This window comes from Garra rufa, chromosome 12 (genome assembly GCF_049309525.1).
Source record: "Garra rufa chromosome 12, GarRuf1.0, whole genome shotgun sequence".
Taxonomy (NCBI): domain Eukaryota; kingdom Metazoa; phylum Chordata; class Actinopteri; order Cypriniformes; family Cyprinidae; genus Garra; species Garra rufa.
In genome coordinates this window covers 412,530-427,752 of record NC_133372.1, presented here as the reverse complement: position 1 = coordinate 427,752, position 15,223 = coordinate 412,530, and the positions used below count along the sequence as shown (strand labels likewise).

Genomic DNA, 15,223 nt, shown 5'->3' with positions numbered 1-15,223 from the left:
CTTCATTTTTTACAGATATAGATTTACACTCCATACACCATAATAATGACAAAGCACAAACCAGATTTGCAAATGTAGTAAAAATAAAAGACTGAAATAAGTAGATTGCATAAGTATTCATACCCTTAACTCAGTCCATAGTTGAAGCAGCTTTACAGCCTCAAGTGTTTTTGGGTCTGATGTGAGCATCTTTGCACATCTGCATTTGGCAATTATCTGCCATTCTTTGCCTCACCTTTTCACCTCTCCATCTCTGTCAGCTTGGACATTTTCTAGAGTCCTAGTTGTTCCAATCGTCTTCCATTATGGAGAATGCTTCTGTCAACCTTCAATGCAGCAGATTTGTTTCTGAACTCTTCTCTAGATCATCGCCTTAACGCAAGTCTGTCTCTGAGCTCTACAGGCAGTTATCTTGGTTTTTGCTCTGATCTGCATTTTCAGCTGTTAGACCTTTTCTGAGAGGTGTGTGTCTTTCTAAATCAGACTCATTCACATGAATTTGCCACAGTTTAACTCCACTCCAAGTGTAGGAACATCTAGAAGCAATATGATGCTCCTGAGCAGTGTCCCAGAAAAGGGTATGAATACTTATGCAACAGGATCTTTTCAGTTTTTTATTTCTAATAAATTTGCAAAGTTGTTACAAACCTGTTTTGGAGTATGAGATGTAGATTAATGTGGAAAAAGACATTTTAAGCAGTTTAACATAATGCTGCAACGAAACAAAATGTGAAAAAAAAAAATGAAGGGGTATGAATACTTTTGCAAGGCCCTGTATGATGGTGACGCCTCACCTGACAGGAGTCCTTCCCTCCGCTGCGGTAACCGGCGCAGATCATTCTGGGCGTGATCAAATAACCGTAGGAGCGCACACAGGCGTCTTCACTGACCAGCCGCACGTCTACTTTCTGCAGAACGTCACTGACCGCTCCTAATGGACACACACAGATCAAGGAGAGATTTAAAGATGGGAACAGAGAGACAGAAGCTTTAAACCTCGAATTAGGTTCAGTCTCCAGCGTCAAGAAGGATTTTCTAGATGAGTAAAAATTGTCTTGTTTTCAGAAAAAAAAAGTCAAAATTAAGTGCATTTTTGCTTGAAACAAGCAAAATAATCTGCTAATGGTGTAAGAAAAATAATCTTGTTTTTTGTTTAAAATAAGAGTTTTTTTGCTTACCCCATTGGCAGATTAATTTGCTTGCTCTAAGCAAAAACTCACTTAATTTTGACTTGTTTTTTCTGAAAACAAGAAAATAATTTTTACTCATCTAGAAAATCCTTCTTGATTTAAGAATTTTTAGATATTTTGGCTGGAAACAAGACAAAAAATCTAAGCTATAAAAGCATTTTTTGCAGTGCAGTTTTAGTGGTTTAATGTTTTGTTATCCAGGGATGCAAACTAATTTACAATTTAAAGGTTAATTTACCCTAGACTCTACATTAAAACCCTCTCTCTGCTGATCTCAGGTCACATTCACACTGTTTTTGTGAAATATATTCATCTATAATAACAATTTAAAACTGTACACTGTACAGTAAAAAAAAAATGGTAATAATTTCATTTTTTTAGATTAACAGTAAATTTACAATACTATTCTTAATTTATTTGCTGTTAAAACACCATAAAGCTTCTTTTTTTTTGTAGAAAACTGCAGCGGAGCGCTTAAATTCAGCATAAAAATGTAAATGTAAATTCACTTTATCTATTTTAAAACTGCAAGTTATAGATCTGTGTACATGTTTTATTTATTTATTTTTTTTTTTTGGCCTAATTGGATCTTTTAGCGAAGCATTAGTTTGACGTATGCAGCATTTCTTCAATCATTTAGTGCTCTTAAACTCCGCCCCTGCAAGCTCACACTCATTTGCATACAAGTCGAAAGCCACACCCACATCTCAACATCCAGTCTATTGAGTATGAGTTTGTTTCATCTATTAAACACAAAAAAAGATATTTTGTGGAATGTTAATTAAACAGCTGACGGTACCCGTTGATATCAATACTATGAAAAAAAAAAACTATGGAAGTCAATGGCTGCTGTCAATTGTTTGGCTACACACATTATTCAGAATATCTTCTTTTGTCTTTAACAGAAGGAAGAAACTCAAACAGATTTGGAACATCTTGAGGAGGGTGAGTAAATGATGGCAGGATTTTCATTAGTAAGTGAACTGTCTCTTTCAGTCTGCAGTATGTGTGTGTGTTGACTCACAAGATGCGTTATCGCTGTGTTCCACTTCACTTTTAGACACGCACTCGTGAACTTCCCTAAGCACTTCCCCTTGGGGGAATCCCTACTGCCATTTTAAAGTGTGTTCCTCTTTGTGAAGTGGAGGAGGGAGATTTATACGGACAGATAATTTACTCACCCCATTGTCATCCACAATGTTCATGTCTTTCTCTTTCAGCTGTAAAGAAATTATGTTTTTGGAGGAAAACCTTTCAGGATTTCTCTCCATATAGTGGACTTCTATGGTGCCCTGAGTTTGAACTTACAAAATGCAGTTTAAATGCAGCTTCAAAGGACTCTAAACGATCCCAGCCGAGGAAGAAGGGTCTTATCTAGCAGAACTATCAGTTATTTTCTAAAAAAAAAATACATTTATATACTTTTTAACCTCAAATGCTGGTCTTGTCTAGCTCTCTGATGCGGATGTGTACTCTGTGCACAGTTAGGGTATGTCTAAAAACTCCCATCTCATTTTCTCCTCCAACTTCAAAATCATCCTCCATCGCTGCAGAACTACCGACTCAGTGTTTACAAAGTGAACGTGCAAAGAAGATCAAACACTCTTTACAAAAAAAAAGGTGAAACAGCGATGTAGGATGATTTTGAAGTTGGAGGAGAAAATGAGGAGGGAGTTTTTAGACATACCCTAACTGTCTTGAAAATTGTACAAAATGGCTAATGGTTTCGCTAGATAAGACCCTTCTTCCTCGGCTGGGATCGTTTAGAGTCCTTTGAAGCTGCATTTAAACTGCATTTTGGAAGTTCAAACTCAGGGCACCACAGAAGTCCACTATATGGAGAGAAATCCTGAAAGGTTTTCCTCAAAAACAATTTCTTTACGACTGAAGAAAGAAAGACATGAACTTGGATGACAATTTTTGCTCTGGAAGTGAACTAATCCTTTAAGACGTTCCAATTCAGCCCATTGCAAGGGTTCTGCCAATAGTGGGCACTTGTGCAACGTAATCAATGATGTACACACGTAAAATTGAGACAGAAGGGCATAAAAAAAGAACTGAAACACAGCCTATGTGTTAGTTTTTGACGTGTCTACACCACAGCTGAATTGGAGTCAGAACTTTCCATTTTAACAGTGTACAAGTAAAAAGAGCGTGTTTGTACAGGTAATACCTCCCTCCCGCAGCGCGCCCCATCCCGTCACCCAGCACAGCACGTCTGTCTCCAGCTGGTGCGTCTGGGGCGGCAGACAGACCGGATGAGCCAGAGTCCCCGACCACACGGGCCGCGCCAACCGCAGCAGCGCCACGTCGTAGTCGTGCGTCTCATCGTCATAGTAGTGATGCAGGTGGATGTGCGACACGCGGACGGCTTCCTCCGTCTGACTGTTGCCATAGAGACGCAGTTTGCCCAGATAGACGGTCCACACGGACGGAGAGAAGAACCTGCAGACAGAAGTGTTCGGCAGGACGGAAGGAGCATGGACAGACACATAGGGCTGTTCGATTCTGAAATTTTTTGAATGTAAAGGTAATATGAAGCTTAATTATGATTTTTCTGTAGCTCAGACTAAATTGTAATTTTGTCTGCATTGCCCATGAAATTAGTCATAACCCACAGCTCAGCAGTGCGTTTGTTGCGTGAATAGAGCAAGATATGACATGTCTCAAATGACAAAATTAGCAAACTATACACTGAAACAAAATAAACAGAACTTTAACAACAACACTGAGACAAGAGCTTGTGGCGTAGCTGTCAATCAGATGTGATCTCGGGCCACTGATATGTGCTCTTATTATCATTGGCTGATAGAACAGTTAAAAATAGCATTTTTTCAAGATGTAAACAAGACCCTTGATCACGTCATGATCTATTCTGTCATGCAGCGCTCCAAATTGTGGACAACATGAACCAGTTCCCCAATAAAAAACTTCTGAATCGTTTTTTTGACCTGGTTCATTTAAATGATCTATCCAAACAAATATTTTCACGGAAGAGAATCAGACTCATAATAACTATTAGTGAGCAAGAGGCAAATTGATGGGTGCTTCTCAAACAGAAGGTATGCAACCTTATTTATAAGTTTTGTTGAACTGAAAACGGCTCTGAATGAGGAGTTGATTTCCCTTGATGGGTTTGGAATCGACCCTCGATTTTCAACGCCTTGGAATCAGTTTTTGAAATCGATTCCCAGCCCTAGAGACACACAGACAGAGATGCTTACCCGTCATCATAGAAGCAGTGAGCCGCAGACACCACCCACTGGGCGGAGACTAACGCCCCTCCACATATGTGCCGCCCACTGATCTGCAGACTGGCCTGCCATGGCCACTCCCCCTCCACCGCATCGGCCCCGCCCACCACACGACTGCTGAACGGCCGCAGGCCACAGTCTACAGAGAGAACGTCATCAGAACACGCATACACTCACACTTATACATAGGGCTGCCCCCTAATAGTCCACTAACCTTTAGGCAACATCAAGAGGCATGGTCGACCAAAATATTACTAGTCACTTAGTCGCAGAAAAAAATATTCTGCAGGAAGTCACGCAGTCGGTGATGGACAGATCGTTATCAGCTGGTTTATATATCGTCACCTTAGAATTATAAGGTTCTATCTGCATTCTGAGCTCTTTCGAGATATAGAGCTTCAAAGTTTTTGTTCCATAGACTTCTGTAGATAATAGATATAGATCTGTAGATATAGAATAATGTAAATAAGTTGTCACAGAATAAGAATATGTGAATAACTCAATTTTGACAAAAATGTCAGATAAAACCTTATAATTCTAAGGTGATGAAATGTAATATAGTACATCAGGCAGGACATCCAAATGCTTGTCTTTCGTTTTTTCTACCTCAAATATGGCTTTTCATCTGAAAGATGTACAGTACAGACCAAAAGTTTGGACACACCTTCTCATTCAAATGATTTATTAAAGTTTTTACTCTACATTTGTGCAGTTTTCAGTGGGTTCGTGATTTATATATATATATATTTATATATATATATATATATATATATATATATATATATATGTATATTAATAAATAAATATTTTTTAAATGGGTTTTAATACAAAAACAGATTTTTTTTTAATGTAAAATTCACTTTATAAAAGACCCACATTTCTAACTTTAATTCATGGGGATAACATGGATAATTTCACATGGTTTAGTGTAAGATTTTTGCCCATCTTTAGGAAAATCCAGTTTTAAAAGTAAAAAAAATAACTTTTACCAGTAGGTGGCTGCAGAGCTCCACTATTTGCTATTTGACCACCTGAAAGATATTTTTTCACAAGTTTTTTCAGTTGAATAAATATCTACAGTAAAGACCAAACGTTTGGACACACCATCTCGATCATTTGAATGAGAAGGTGTGTCCAAACGTTTGGTCTGTACTGTATGTAGTAGCAACTTTACATGGCAGCTCAATCTAGAAAAATAACCTAGAAAAATGTGCGCTATTGAAGTGTCTGAACAGATGTGGAAGTTGAACAATAGTGCACTCACTGCATGACAGATGGAGGCGCTCACCTGAACTTAAAGGATTACTCCATCCCAAAATGCAAATTTTGTCATTAATCAAGGGGATACTCTCCAAAATGGTGCTACAGTCACATGGAGGAGACGAATTGTTGAATAAAGCCGTTATTTTTGGTTTCTTTGCGTACAAAAAGTATTCTTCATAAAATCTTCATGAACCACTAATGGCAGATGGACTATTTTGATGACATCTTTCATACTTTTCAGGGTCTTGACGATGTTATTTACCTGGCAGTCAATGGGAGAGTTACAAACCTCCCGGTTTTCACCCAAAATATCTAAACTTGTGTTCCAAAGACGAACTAAGCTTTTATGGGTTTGGAACGACATGGGGGTAAGTGATTAATAACAAAAATTCATTTTGGGGTGGAGTAACCCTTTATATACATATTTTGAAACTTAGAATAACAACGAACGTTGTGCTTTTGTAAAATAATTAAAGCGAACTAGATGCGATTTCTGCAGTCTCGGTCTTTGTGAACTTGAGCACAAAACTTGTTTATACTTTTCTATTGTGCTTATTAGGCTATGTAGGCAATTAAAGGCTCATTATTATGATGTATATAGTTTATTAATTAATGTGGAACTAATAGACGACTAATGCTTAAAATGAATGACTAAAATTCGACCAGAAAATATTTTAGCCGAGGACAGCCCTACTTATATATGGTGTCATATGCTAAAACACACTCACACACACACACACACTCACACACACACACACACACACACACACACACACTTACCGCAGTATTTCTCATCAGATTTATCAGGACAGTCCGTAATAAAGTCACATTCAGGGTTTGGCTTCTTTAGACATGTTCCATCTCCACATTCATACGTCCTGTCAGAACACGGTACACCTGAACACACACACACACACACACACACACACACACACACACACACACACACACACACACACACACACACACACACACACACACATGCAGCCATTAAATGCACATTCAAAATGTTTTAGATCTTTATACATATGAGAGATTACACTACAATTAAAACATACTACAGTTTCAGAATTCATACTAAATATGAATTATTCTTCTGAAACACCTGCATTTGAAAGTAGGAGAATCACACTAGTTGCATTTCTATTACCATTTAAATTGTGCAAAATGAAATTGCCAATTGAAAATATGCCTACTGGAAAGCGTCAATTGCACAAAAATTCCCATATATCACAAAAAAGTTTTTACGCTCACAATGGAAATGGCTTTTTTTTTGCATTTTCAGGTCACATTCGATTAAATATAGCCAAAATCCCACAAAAATAAATATGGTTTAGTCGCATAACATCGGTTAATAGAACTCCGTCATTTTGCAATAATTTTTAATCGTCATTTATAAAATATTGCCAAAGTTTTGCGCAAATCTTTAATGGAAACGCACCTAATGACATGATTTCCCCATGTGAATTCTAATCACAGAAAAAAATATCACATTTACAAACATTTTTGGTGCAATTACAGTATAAACTAACCTTGAGAAACACTATAAAAATCTAAAACTGCATTTCCTGATCATGAGAGTTGAATGCACACAGTGAATGAAGGCAGAGGTGTACTAACGATCGGATTGGTTAAAGATGCTGTAGTGGACCTGCAGACCCGGGCCGGTGAGAGACACCTCTGACGTCATGGACACGGTGACGGTGCTCGACAGCAGGTAGATCCGCTCGGCGTACGGCTGTAAACCTCGCACGCCGCACAGCCTGTAAACAAACACACCGCCATCACGCTCAGATACAGACGCGCTGATGAACGCGGTGATGGGTCTGATGGACTGACCTGCGGTTCTGGATGCTCCATCTGCCCTGTGTGCACGTCTGACTGTAACTGGCCCGGTTCAGCTCATATCCTTCAAAGGACAGAGTCAGACCGAACTCCACCGACGGCACCTGAACACACACACACACTACTGCTTAATATGCAATTACAGTTCATGCATATTACAGAAGTTCACTTCCAGAACAACAATTTACAGATAATGTACTCACCCCATCGTCATCTAAGATGTTCATGTCTTTCTTTCTTCAGTCATGAAGAAATTGTGTTTTTTGGAAAACATTTCACAGTGGAGTTCTATGGTGCCCGTGAGATCAAACTTCCAAAATGTAGCTTTAAAGCACTCTAAACGTTTCCAGCCACGGAATAAGGGACTTATTTTCTAAACAAATTGACAATTTATATAATTTTTAACCTCAAATGCTCATCTTGTCTAGCTCTGCGTTAGAGTATGTGGAAAAACTCCCATCTCATTTTCTCTTCAAAATCATCATACATCGCTGTTTTGTCTTGGTTTGTAAAGGCTGTTTGATCTTCTTTGCACGTTCACTTTGTAAACACTGGGTCGGTACTTCAGCAGCGATGCAGAAAAAAATTAGATGGGAGTTTTTCGACATACCCTAACTGTCTTAAACTAGAAGAGTACATGCAGAGCTAGACAAGACGAGTGGAAGTTCAAACTCCTGGACACCATGGAAGTCCACTATATGGAGAGAAATGTTTTCCTCAAAAAACATAATTTCTTTATGACTGAAGAAAGAAAGACATGAACATTTTGGATGGCAAATGGGTGAGTACATAATATAACAATTTTTGTTCTGGAAGTGAACTATTCTTTTAGAAACAACAGAAAAAGCATCACATGTCCTCAGGAGACCAGGAATTGTCACACCCCTTTAGACTGTTTGCATTGGTTTCACCCTTATGTGCCCATATATGGTTTTCCTGTTCCTGTCCTCGTTAAGTCATTATTAGTTAATCACCATCAACAGTCTGTGTCTCATTATCTACCCTTTAATAGTTGTATTTAGTTCAGAGTTGTTTGTCCGATCATAAGGTTATGTTCGTAGATATTATTAAACTATTTGTCATTGCATTTCGTCTTTGTGCGCCTTCTTCTACACACGATTGTTACAGGAATAGAGTGCATGAGTCAAATGAACGTAATGAGCTTTTGTGTCCATTCAGAAAGCTTGAAGCTGCAGTCCACATTAATGCACTGTTAAAAAAATATTTTTTGATGTTGTAAATGAAAAAGATTATTGCGATACATTTTCCAAGAAAATGCTATTTCAGTCTTTCTGCTTGAAGATTTCATAATTAATTCAATGTTATTTGCGGTTATGTAATTATTTGTGAAATTTACTAGCAGTTTCTCAGGTGAAATTTGTTTCTACACCAATTGTTGTTGCTCTATTTGAGTTACAGGAAATCTACATTTCAGTCATTGGAAATGTAATAGTATCTTAATAATTCTGATTTCAGGTTGACTTTAAAGAGTGTAAGTCCAGTTAAATGAAGCAAAATATCTGATACAGTCTTACAGTGAAGATCCAGCTGCAGTTGGTGTCTGGAGGGTAATAACTGGGGTAGAAGGGTGTCCGTAAAATGCCCTGAACATCGTCTGTCTTTTCTAACACAACACTGTAAGAACAATCTGCAGCACAAGAAAACACAACCACAGGGTCACTCAAGACAAAAGATCTACAGTGGTGTAATGAAATCTCTATTTAATCTGCATCAGTTCTACATTGTAAGAAAAAAAATGTAGAAAAATGGAAATTGGACAGGTTTGCAGACATTTCCTTGAACTCCAAAACACAACAAAATGCAATGCATAATTTTAAAAAATACAGATAAACACCTGCAAAAACCACAGAATATTACACATGCTAAAAAATAAAATAAATCAATAAAATAAATAATAAATCATTAAAATAAATAATAAATAAAATTATTCAAATATAATAAATAAAATAATAAAATTTAAAATTAATAAAAATGTTATAATTTTTTAAAAACAATAAAAATTCAGTTTTTTTCTTCAAGTATAAACCAGTATTCATAAGTGATGGATTACCCTGGTCCGGCCAGGCTCGTGCGCTCAGTGAGAACGGATCCTTGTAGTTGTACAGACCCTGTTTCCAAACCACCGTCATCCAGTCGGCGGACGACAGCAACTGCACCGTCTGCTCATATCGACTGCAGCCGTACAGACTGAGAGAGAGAGACCAGACACACTCACAAACTGTGTTTGCCACGCCGGATGTGAACCAGAGATAAAGAAGTGTGAGTCTCACGAGGTGATGAGGCGAGAGTTTGACGGCGTGACTGAGTCGTAGATGATCAGACGGTCGCGACACTCGGTCAGGAGCCACTCCACCCTGAGCTCCAGCCGGAAGCCCGCAGGGGCCCTCAGGTGCCACAGACACGACGAGCGCTGCGTGTTGGGCCCCTCCAGGACCACCGGCTCCGCGGAGACCAGAGACGTGTAGCGATAGCAGTCTGTGAGGAGACAGAGGCTTTCAGGAGAAACAACCCTCAGGACAGATGAGACTTACATCAGAGACGTCTCCAGACGGTCAGAACAAACAGGTAAAGCAGAATTAGTTGACCCAAAAAATGAAAATGTGCTGTAAATGTGCTCATCCTTAGTTCATCCGAGATGTAGATGAGTTTGTTTGTTCATCAGATTTGTATAAATGTGTGATTCCATCACTGTCTCACCAATGGATCCTCTGCAGTGAATGGGTGCCGTCAGAATGAGAGTCCAAACAGCTGATAAAAACATCACAATAATCCACACCACTCCAGTCCCTCAGTTAACATCTTGAGAAGACAAAAGCTGAAACAAATCAATCACTAAAATACGAGTCCATGGTCCATAAAAATGCTTCTTCCAGTGAAAAAGTCCATCTCCTGTTGTCTCTCTCATCAAAATCCAGCCACATTTTTGTTTAGAGCTGTTTTGGCTCATAAACAGTACTTGATCTGTGCAGATGTCTCTCCTGATTCAGACCAGACCACTTTTTTCACTGGAGGAAGTGTTATAATGGATTATAGACTCAATGTATTTTAGTTAAAACGTCTTAGTGGTGGATTTGTTTAAACTTTTATCTTCTCAAGATGTGAACTGATGGACTGGAGTGGTGTGGATTATTGTGATGTTTTTATCAGCTGTTTGGACTCTCATTCTGACGGCACCCATTCACTCCAGAGGATCCATTGGTGAGACAGTGATGGAATCACACATTTATACAAATCCGATGAACAAACAAACTCATCTGGTGTTTTTAGTGGATGTACAAAGTTAATTCACTTAACAGAGAATGACATTAACCATTAATATCATCCACTAACCACCAACAAACACAATCCTGACTGTCTTCATCTTCAGCATTACATTATTGATTTGGCAGTTCAATCCCAACAAATTGAATGTTACGATTGTAAAGTAAGTTTGTACACCTTTCTGTATAGTACATCTATAGAAATTTTCAAGTGGGATTTAATACTACTTTATTATTTCAAAACTGATGTAAAGGGTGTGATTAAAATGCATGAAAATGAATTAAAACCATGGAATTATCATTTTAAAAATCATACTGCAAAATTAAAAAGAAGGAGGAAGAAAGAAAGAATAAAATTAAAAAAAAAAAAATCATACCAAATGTAGCTTGAAAAAGATCTATAACTTTGGGGTTGGTTTCTGGAAAGTAAAAAACAAAGCAGTAAAAACAAATGAACAAAAACACAAGCGAAGTCACCGTACATGTGTGGGACAGTCTAGTGAGCGTTAGTGCGTCTGATGATGTTACCGGTGAAGGAGAGCGACGGCAGCAGCAGATGGAAGCCCTCGTATCTGCTGATCATCTGAGCGTCACTGAAGCGCTGCAGCTCTCTGAACACGCTCTCATTCAGACGCTGGACGTTCACCGCCTCCGCGTGACTGCCAGGAACCGACAGACGCAGCCAGAAATGAGCCACCACACTACCGTTCCTACAGGAACACCAGAGGAACACGTGAAGATCCTGCAGATGTCAGCTCATCAAACACAGTCGGACGGAGAGCAACGGTCCTCACCCAAACGCAAACACAGCGCTGGAGTTGAAGTATCTGGACAGGTCTGTGGACTTCAGCAGCTTCTCCACCTGTCAGAGCCGTCGAATAATGAACATAAACCACATTCTGTGTGTATCTGTGCATTACAACTCTATAAAATCATTAAGACCAGGGTTATTACAGTTAGCTAAAGGTAAAACTAAAACAAAAATAATCTAAAATACTCCTCGTCCAGACTCACCATGTTCTGCACAGACACAGCCGCCGCTTTGAACTCTGAGCTCTCATGACTGGACAGACTCACGGAGAAGTTCTTATTCAGAATGGAAACACTGGCCGTATACTGCTGAACCAGACGCGGCTCCAGAACCCACACCTTGTACTCTACACGCACACACACACACAATTCAATGTGGATCCACAAAACCAGTCTTAAGTAGCATGGGTATATTTGTAACAATAGCAAACAATACATTATATGGGTCAAAAATCATCTAGTTTTCTTTTATGCCAAAAATTATTAGGATATTAAGTAAAGATCATGTTCCATGAATATATTTTGCAAATGTCCTACTGTAAATACATCAAAAGTTCATTTTTGACTAGTAAATGCATTGCTAAGAACTTCATTTGGACAACTTTAAAGGTGATTTTCTCAATATTTAGATTTTTTTTTGCACTCTCAGATTTCCCTTAAAGGAATAGTTCACCCAAAAATCCATCATTTTCTCTCCCTCATGTAGTTCTAAACCTTATATCTTTCTTCTGTTAAACATAAAAGACATTTTGAAAAAGGATTGGTAACCAAATAACTGACGATCAGTGGCCACTGACTTCAATGGCTACCAGCAATTTACCAACATTCAAACTTCAAATATATTCTTCTATGTTTGAACAGAAGAAACAAACTCATACAGGTTTGCAGTGTTTGGGAAAGTTACTTTTAAAACTAATGCGTTACAATATTGAGTTACTCCCTAAAAAAGTAACTAGTTACGTTACTTAGTTACTTTTTAAGGAAAGTAATGCGTTACGTCACTTTTGCGTTACTTTTTAAATCTGGGCAGGGCTTGCTTGTTTGTTTTTAAAATAAAAATGTTTTTTGTCAAATGTAAAAGCCTTTTCACAGCAAAAGCCTCAGGCTTAGAGAAAAGTAAATTGCCGTCTGTACAGTAGACCGCAGAAGAACAAATGTCAACTCTTCAGCAATAAAAAAGGAAAACAAATGTTAGATTATCTTGAGTAATTTTTGCTTATTATTATGGATGAATTGAATCATCGAAGGTTAATAAAATGGGATTAAATACATAAAGGATATTTGTATTATTTAACATGTTCAATTATTGCAGGTTTGCATTAAATTTCACTGTTTTTATTCATTTTGAGGAATACTGTAGTGAGTGAGATGAATTAATGCATGTTCACATTTATTCTAGAACTAAAGTAACATCTTACTCACAATTTCTCTCAACATGGGGACAGGAGAGCTTTTAATCAATAAATGGAGGAAAAATAAATTGCGTTACTTATTTGAAAAAGTTAATTATTTGATATTTCCTTGTCAATTGAAATAGTTTTCAATTACTAGTTACTTGGAAAAAGTAATATTATTACGTAACTTGCGTTACTTGTAATGCATTATCCCCAACACTGCAGGTTTAACAGAGACAAAATGATGACAAAAATGTAACTTTTGTGTGTGAATTATTATTATTATCTATTACTACTAAGTTTTAGTTTTAAAGTGTTGAGATTAGATTGTGCTGAACGCTTGTGTGACTCTTTCCTCACCCAGAAAATACCAGAGGAGAGATGAAGATCCTGCCAAGATGAGGATGATGATGGTGCAGATGAGGCCAATCAGCCATCTCGGGAAGCTCCTCCTCCTTTTATGTTTCGGATCCGGATCAGCGCGACGAATCTGTTATAAACATAAAACACACGAATACTGGCACAAACACTGGGCGAACATCTTTCACAGTAATATTTCACAGTTGTTGTTGTTGTTGTGCAGTGATATCTATAATATGATTTGATTAAACTGCGCTGATGCGGATCTCTCACGGTGTCGGTGTCGCTGTCTCGATTCGGATCCGGTCTGAATCCGTTCCCGAGCTCCATCACAAACTGAACCGTTTCCTCGCGCTCATCTTCGGCTCTCTTCAGACTCTCGGTCCCGGTTCGGTGGTTCTTACTAAGGTTCAGATGGCACACATGTTCGGTTCTTCACATGTTCTGAGGGAATCGCTCAGTGGCTCAGTGTTTGTCAGTCCAAAGTCCGCCGCGGATCAATAATCGGCTGGAGTGAAGTATCTGCTGATCTGAGAACAGCCTCGGTTTTCATTTAAATGCGCGCTGATGTGCCGAGATTGTGTGGGAATATAAATATAACGGATCTCTTAACAACCGTCAACACCCAGCAACGCGCGCTCACCTGCGCGACGCCCGTGACGTCACTCTGTCGGGTCTCACCTGTGCGCGGAGGACGCTCCTCTGGGACACCATCAACACCTTTCGCTAATGTGCATTTCTTGGACAAATTATGCTTTCAAATGTTACATTTGGTCAGTTGAAGTTCATGCATTTTTTTTTAGTTTCACATAAAATATATTTTACAGCAAGGAGACTGCACTCTTAAAAATAAAGGTGCTTTAAAAGGTACTTCACAGCGAAGAACCATTTTTGGTTTCACAAAGAACCATTCAGTCAAAGGTTCTTTAAAGAACCATTTCTTGCTTACCTTTTTATAATCTGAAGAACCTTATTTGCCACAAAGAACCTTTTGTGAAACAGAAAGGTTCTTCAGACGTTAAAGGTTCTTTGTGGAACTATTTAGACAAAAAAGGTTCTTCCATGAAATTGTGAAGCACCTTTATTTTTTAAGTGTAGACTAATAATAAAGTCATTCCTGTGATAAAAGACAGATTTAGACACATTTAAATAAACACAATCAAAAGTGATGCATCAGCTGTTCATTGTCATTTTACACTGTAATATTAACTTGATATATCAACAGCTCAGAAAAACACTGATGCATCAGCCGTTTCTGAGGTTCTTGTGGTCCATTGGACCACAGGCATCGAAATGGAGAAGACTGAAGTTGTGGTCAATCATTTATAGAAATTACAGAATTCTCTTGAAGTAAACAACAGAACCTCAAACAGAAAAGATTTTGAGAAGTAGAACTCTGAAAGACCTGCAGGCGTCTAATGGGAATGATGTAAAGTTATGACAGACAGGATGAAGTAACAGCTCACCTTACCTGTTTTATCTGCCAATGAAAGAAATCCATACTGGAACATCAACACTTATATTTCAAAAATATATTAAACACATAAAATATATTAACAATCACCACTGTAGTGCAACAATATTGTCATGGTTCCATACCCCAAATTCATTTTTCACCAAATCTTATCAGTTGCTGCAATTTCTATTTCTGTTTTGCAACAAAGACCTACTGTATTTTTGCTTCTCCTGGAGCACAAAACCAGTCATAAGTAGCACGGCTATATTTGTTGCAATAGCCAAAAGTACATTGCACAAATTATCGATTTTTATTTTACTTAAGGATATTAAGTAAAGATCATGTTCCATGAATTATTTTGTAAATTTTC

At 38.1% G+C, this 15,223-nt stretch overlaps 1 protein-coding gene across 1 annotated transcript in view; it reads right to left on the bottom strand.

Moving 5' to 3' along the window:
• Positions 1-13,858, bottom strand: part of LOC141346754 (transmembrane protease serine 6-like) — a 16,452-nt gene extending 2,594 nt beyond the window's left edge. The window contains exons 1-15 of the mRNA XM_073851704.1: positions 13,671-13,858; positions 13,398-13,527; positions 11,848-11,990; positions 11,628-11,695; positions 11,362-11,543; positions 11,211-11,252; positions 9,844-10,048; positions 9,624-9,760; positions 9,088-9,200; positions 7,547-7,656; positions 7,328-7,470; positions 6,488-6,604; positions 4,415-4,583; positions 3,364-3,635; positions 795-931 (exon numbers count right to left, since the gene is read on the bottom strand). Coding sequence (XP_073707805.1) covers positions 795-931; positions 3,364-3,635; positions 4,415-4,583; positions 6,488-6,604; positions 7,328-7,470; positions 7,547-7,656; positions 9,088-9,200; positions 9,624-9,760; positions 9,844-10,048; positions 11,211-11,252; positions 11,362-11,543; positions 11,628-11,695; positions 11,848-11,990; positions 13,398-13,527; positions 13,671-13,727 — 2,025 coding nt within the window. The 5' untranslated portion in view covers positions 13,728-13,858. The remainder of the gene's footprint in view (positions 1-794; positions 932-3,363; positions 3,636-4,414; positions 4,584-6,487; positions 6,605-7,327; positions 7,471-7,546; positions 7,657-9,087; positions 9,201-9,623; positions 9,761-9,843; positions 10,049-11,210; positions 11,253-11,361; positions 11,544-11,627; positions 11,696-11,847; positions 11,991-13,397; positions 13,528-13,670) is intronic.
• Positions 13,859-15,223: the final 1,365 nt, after the last annotated feature.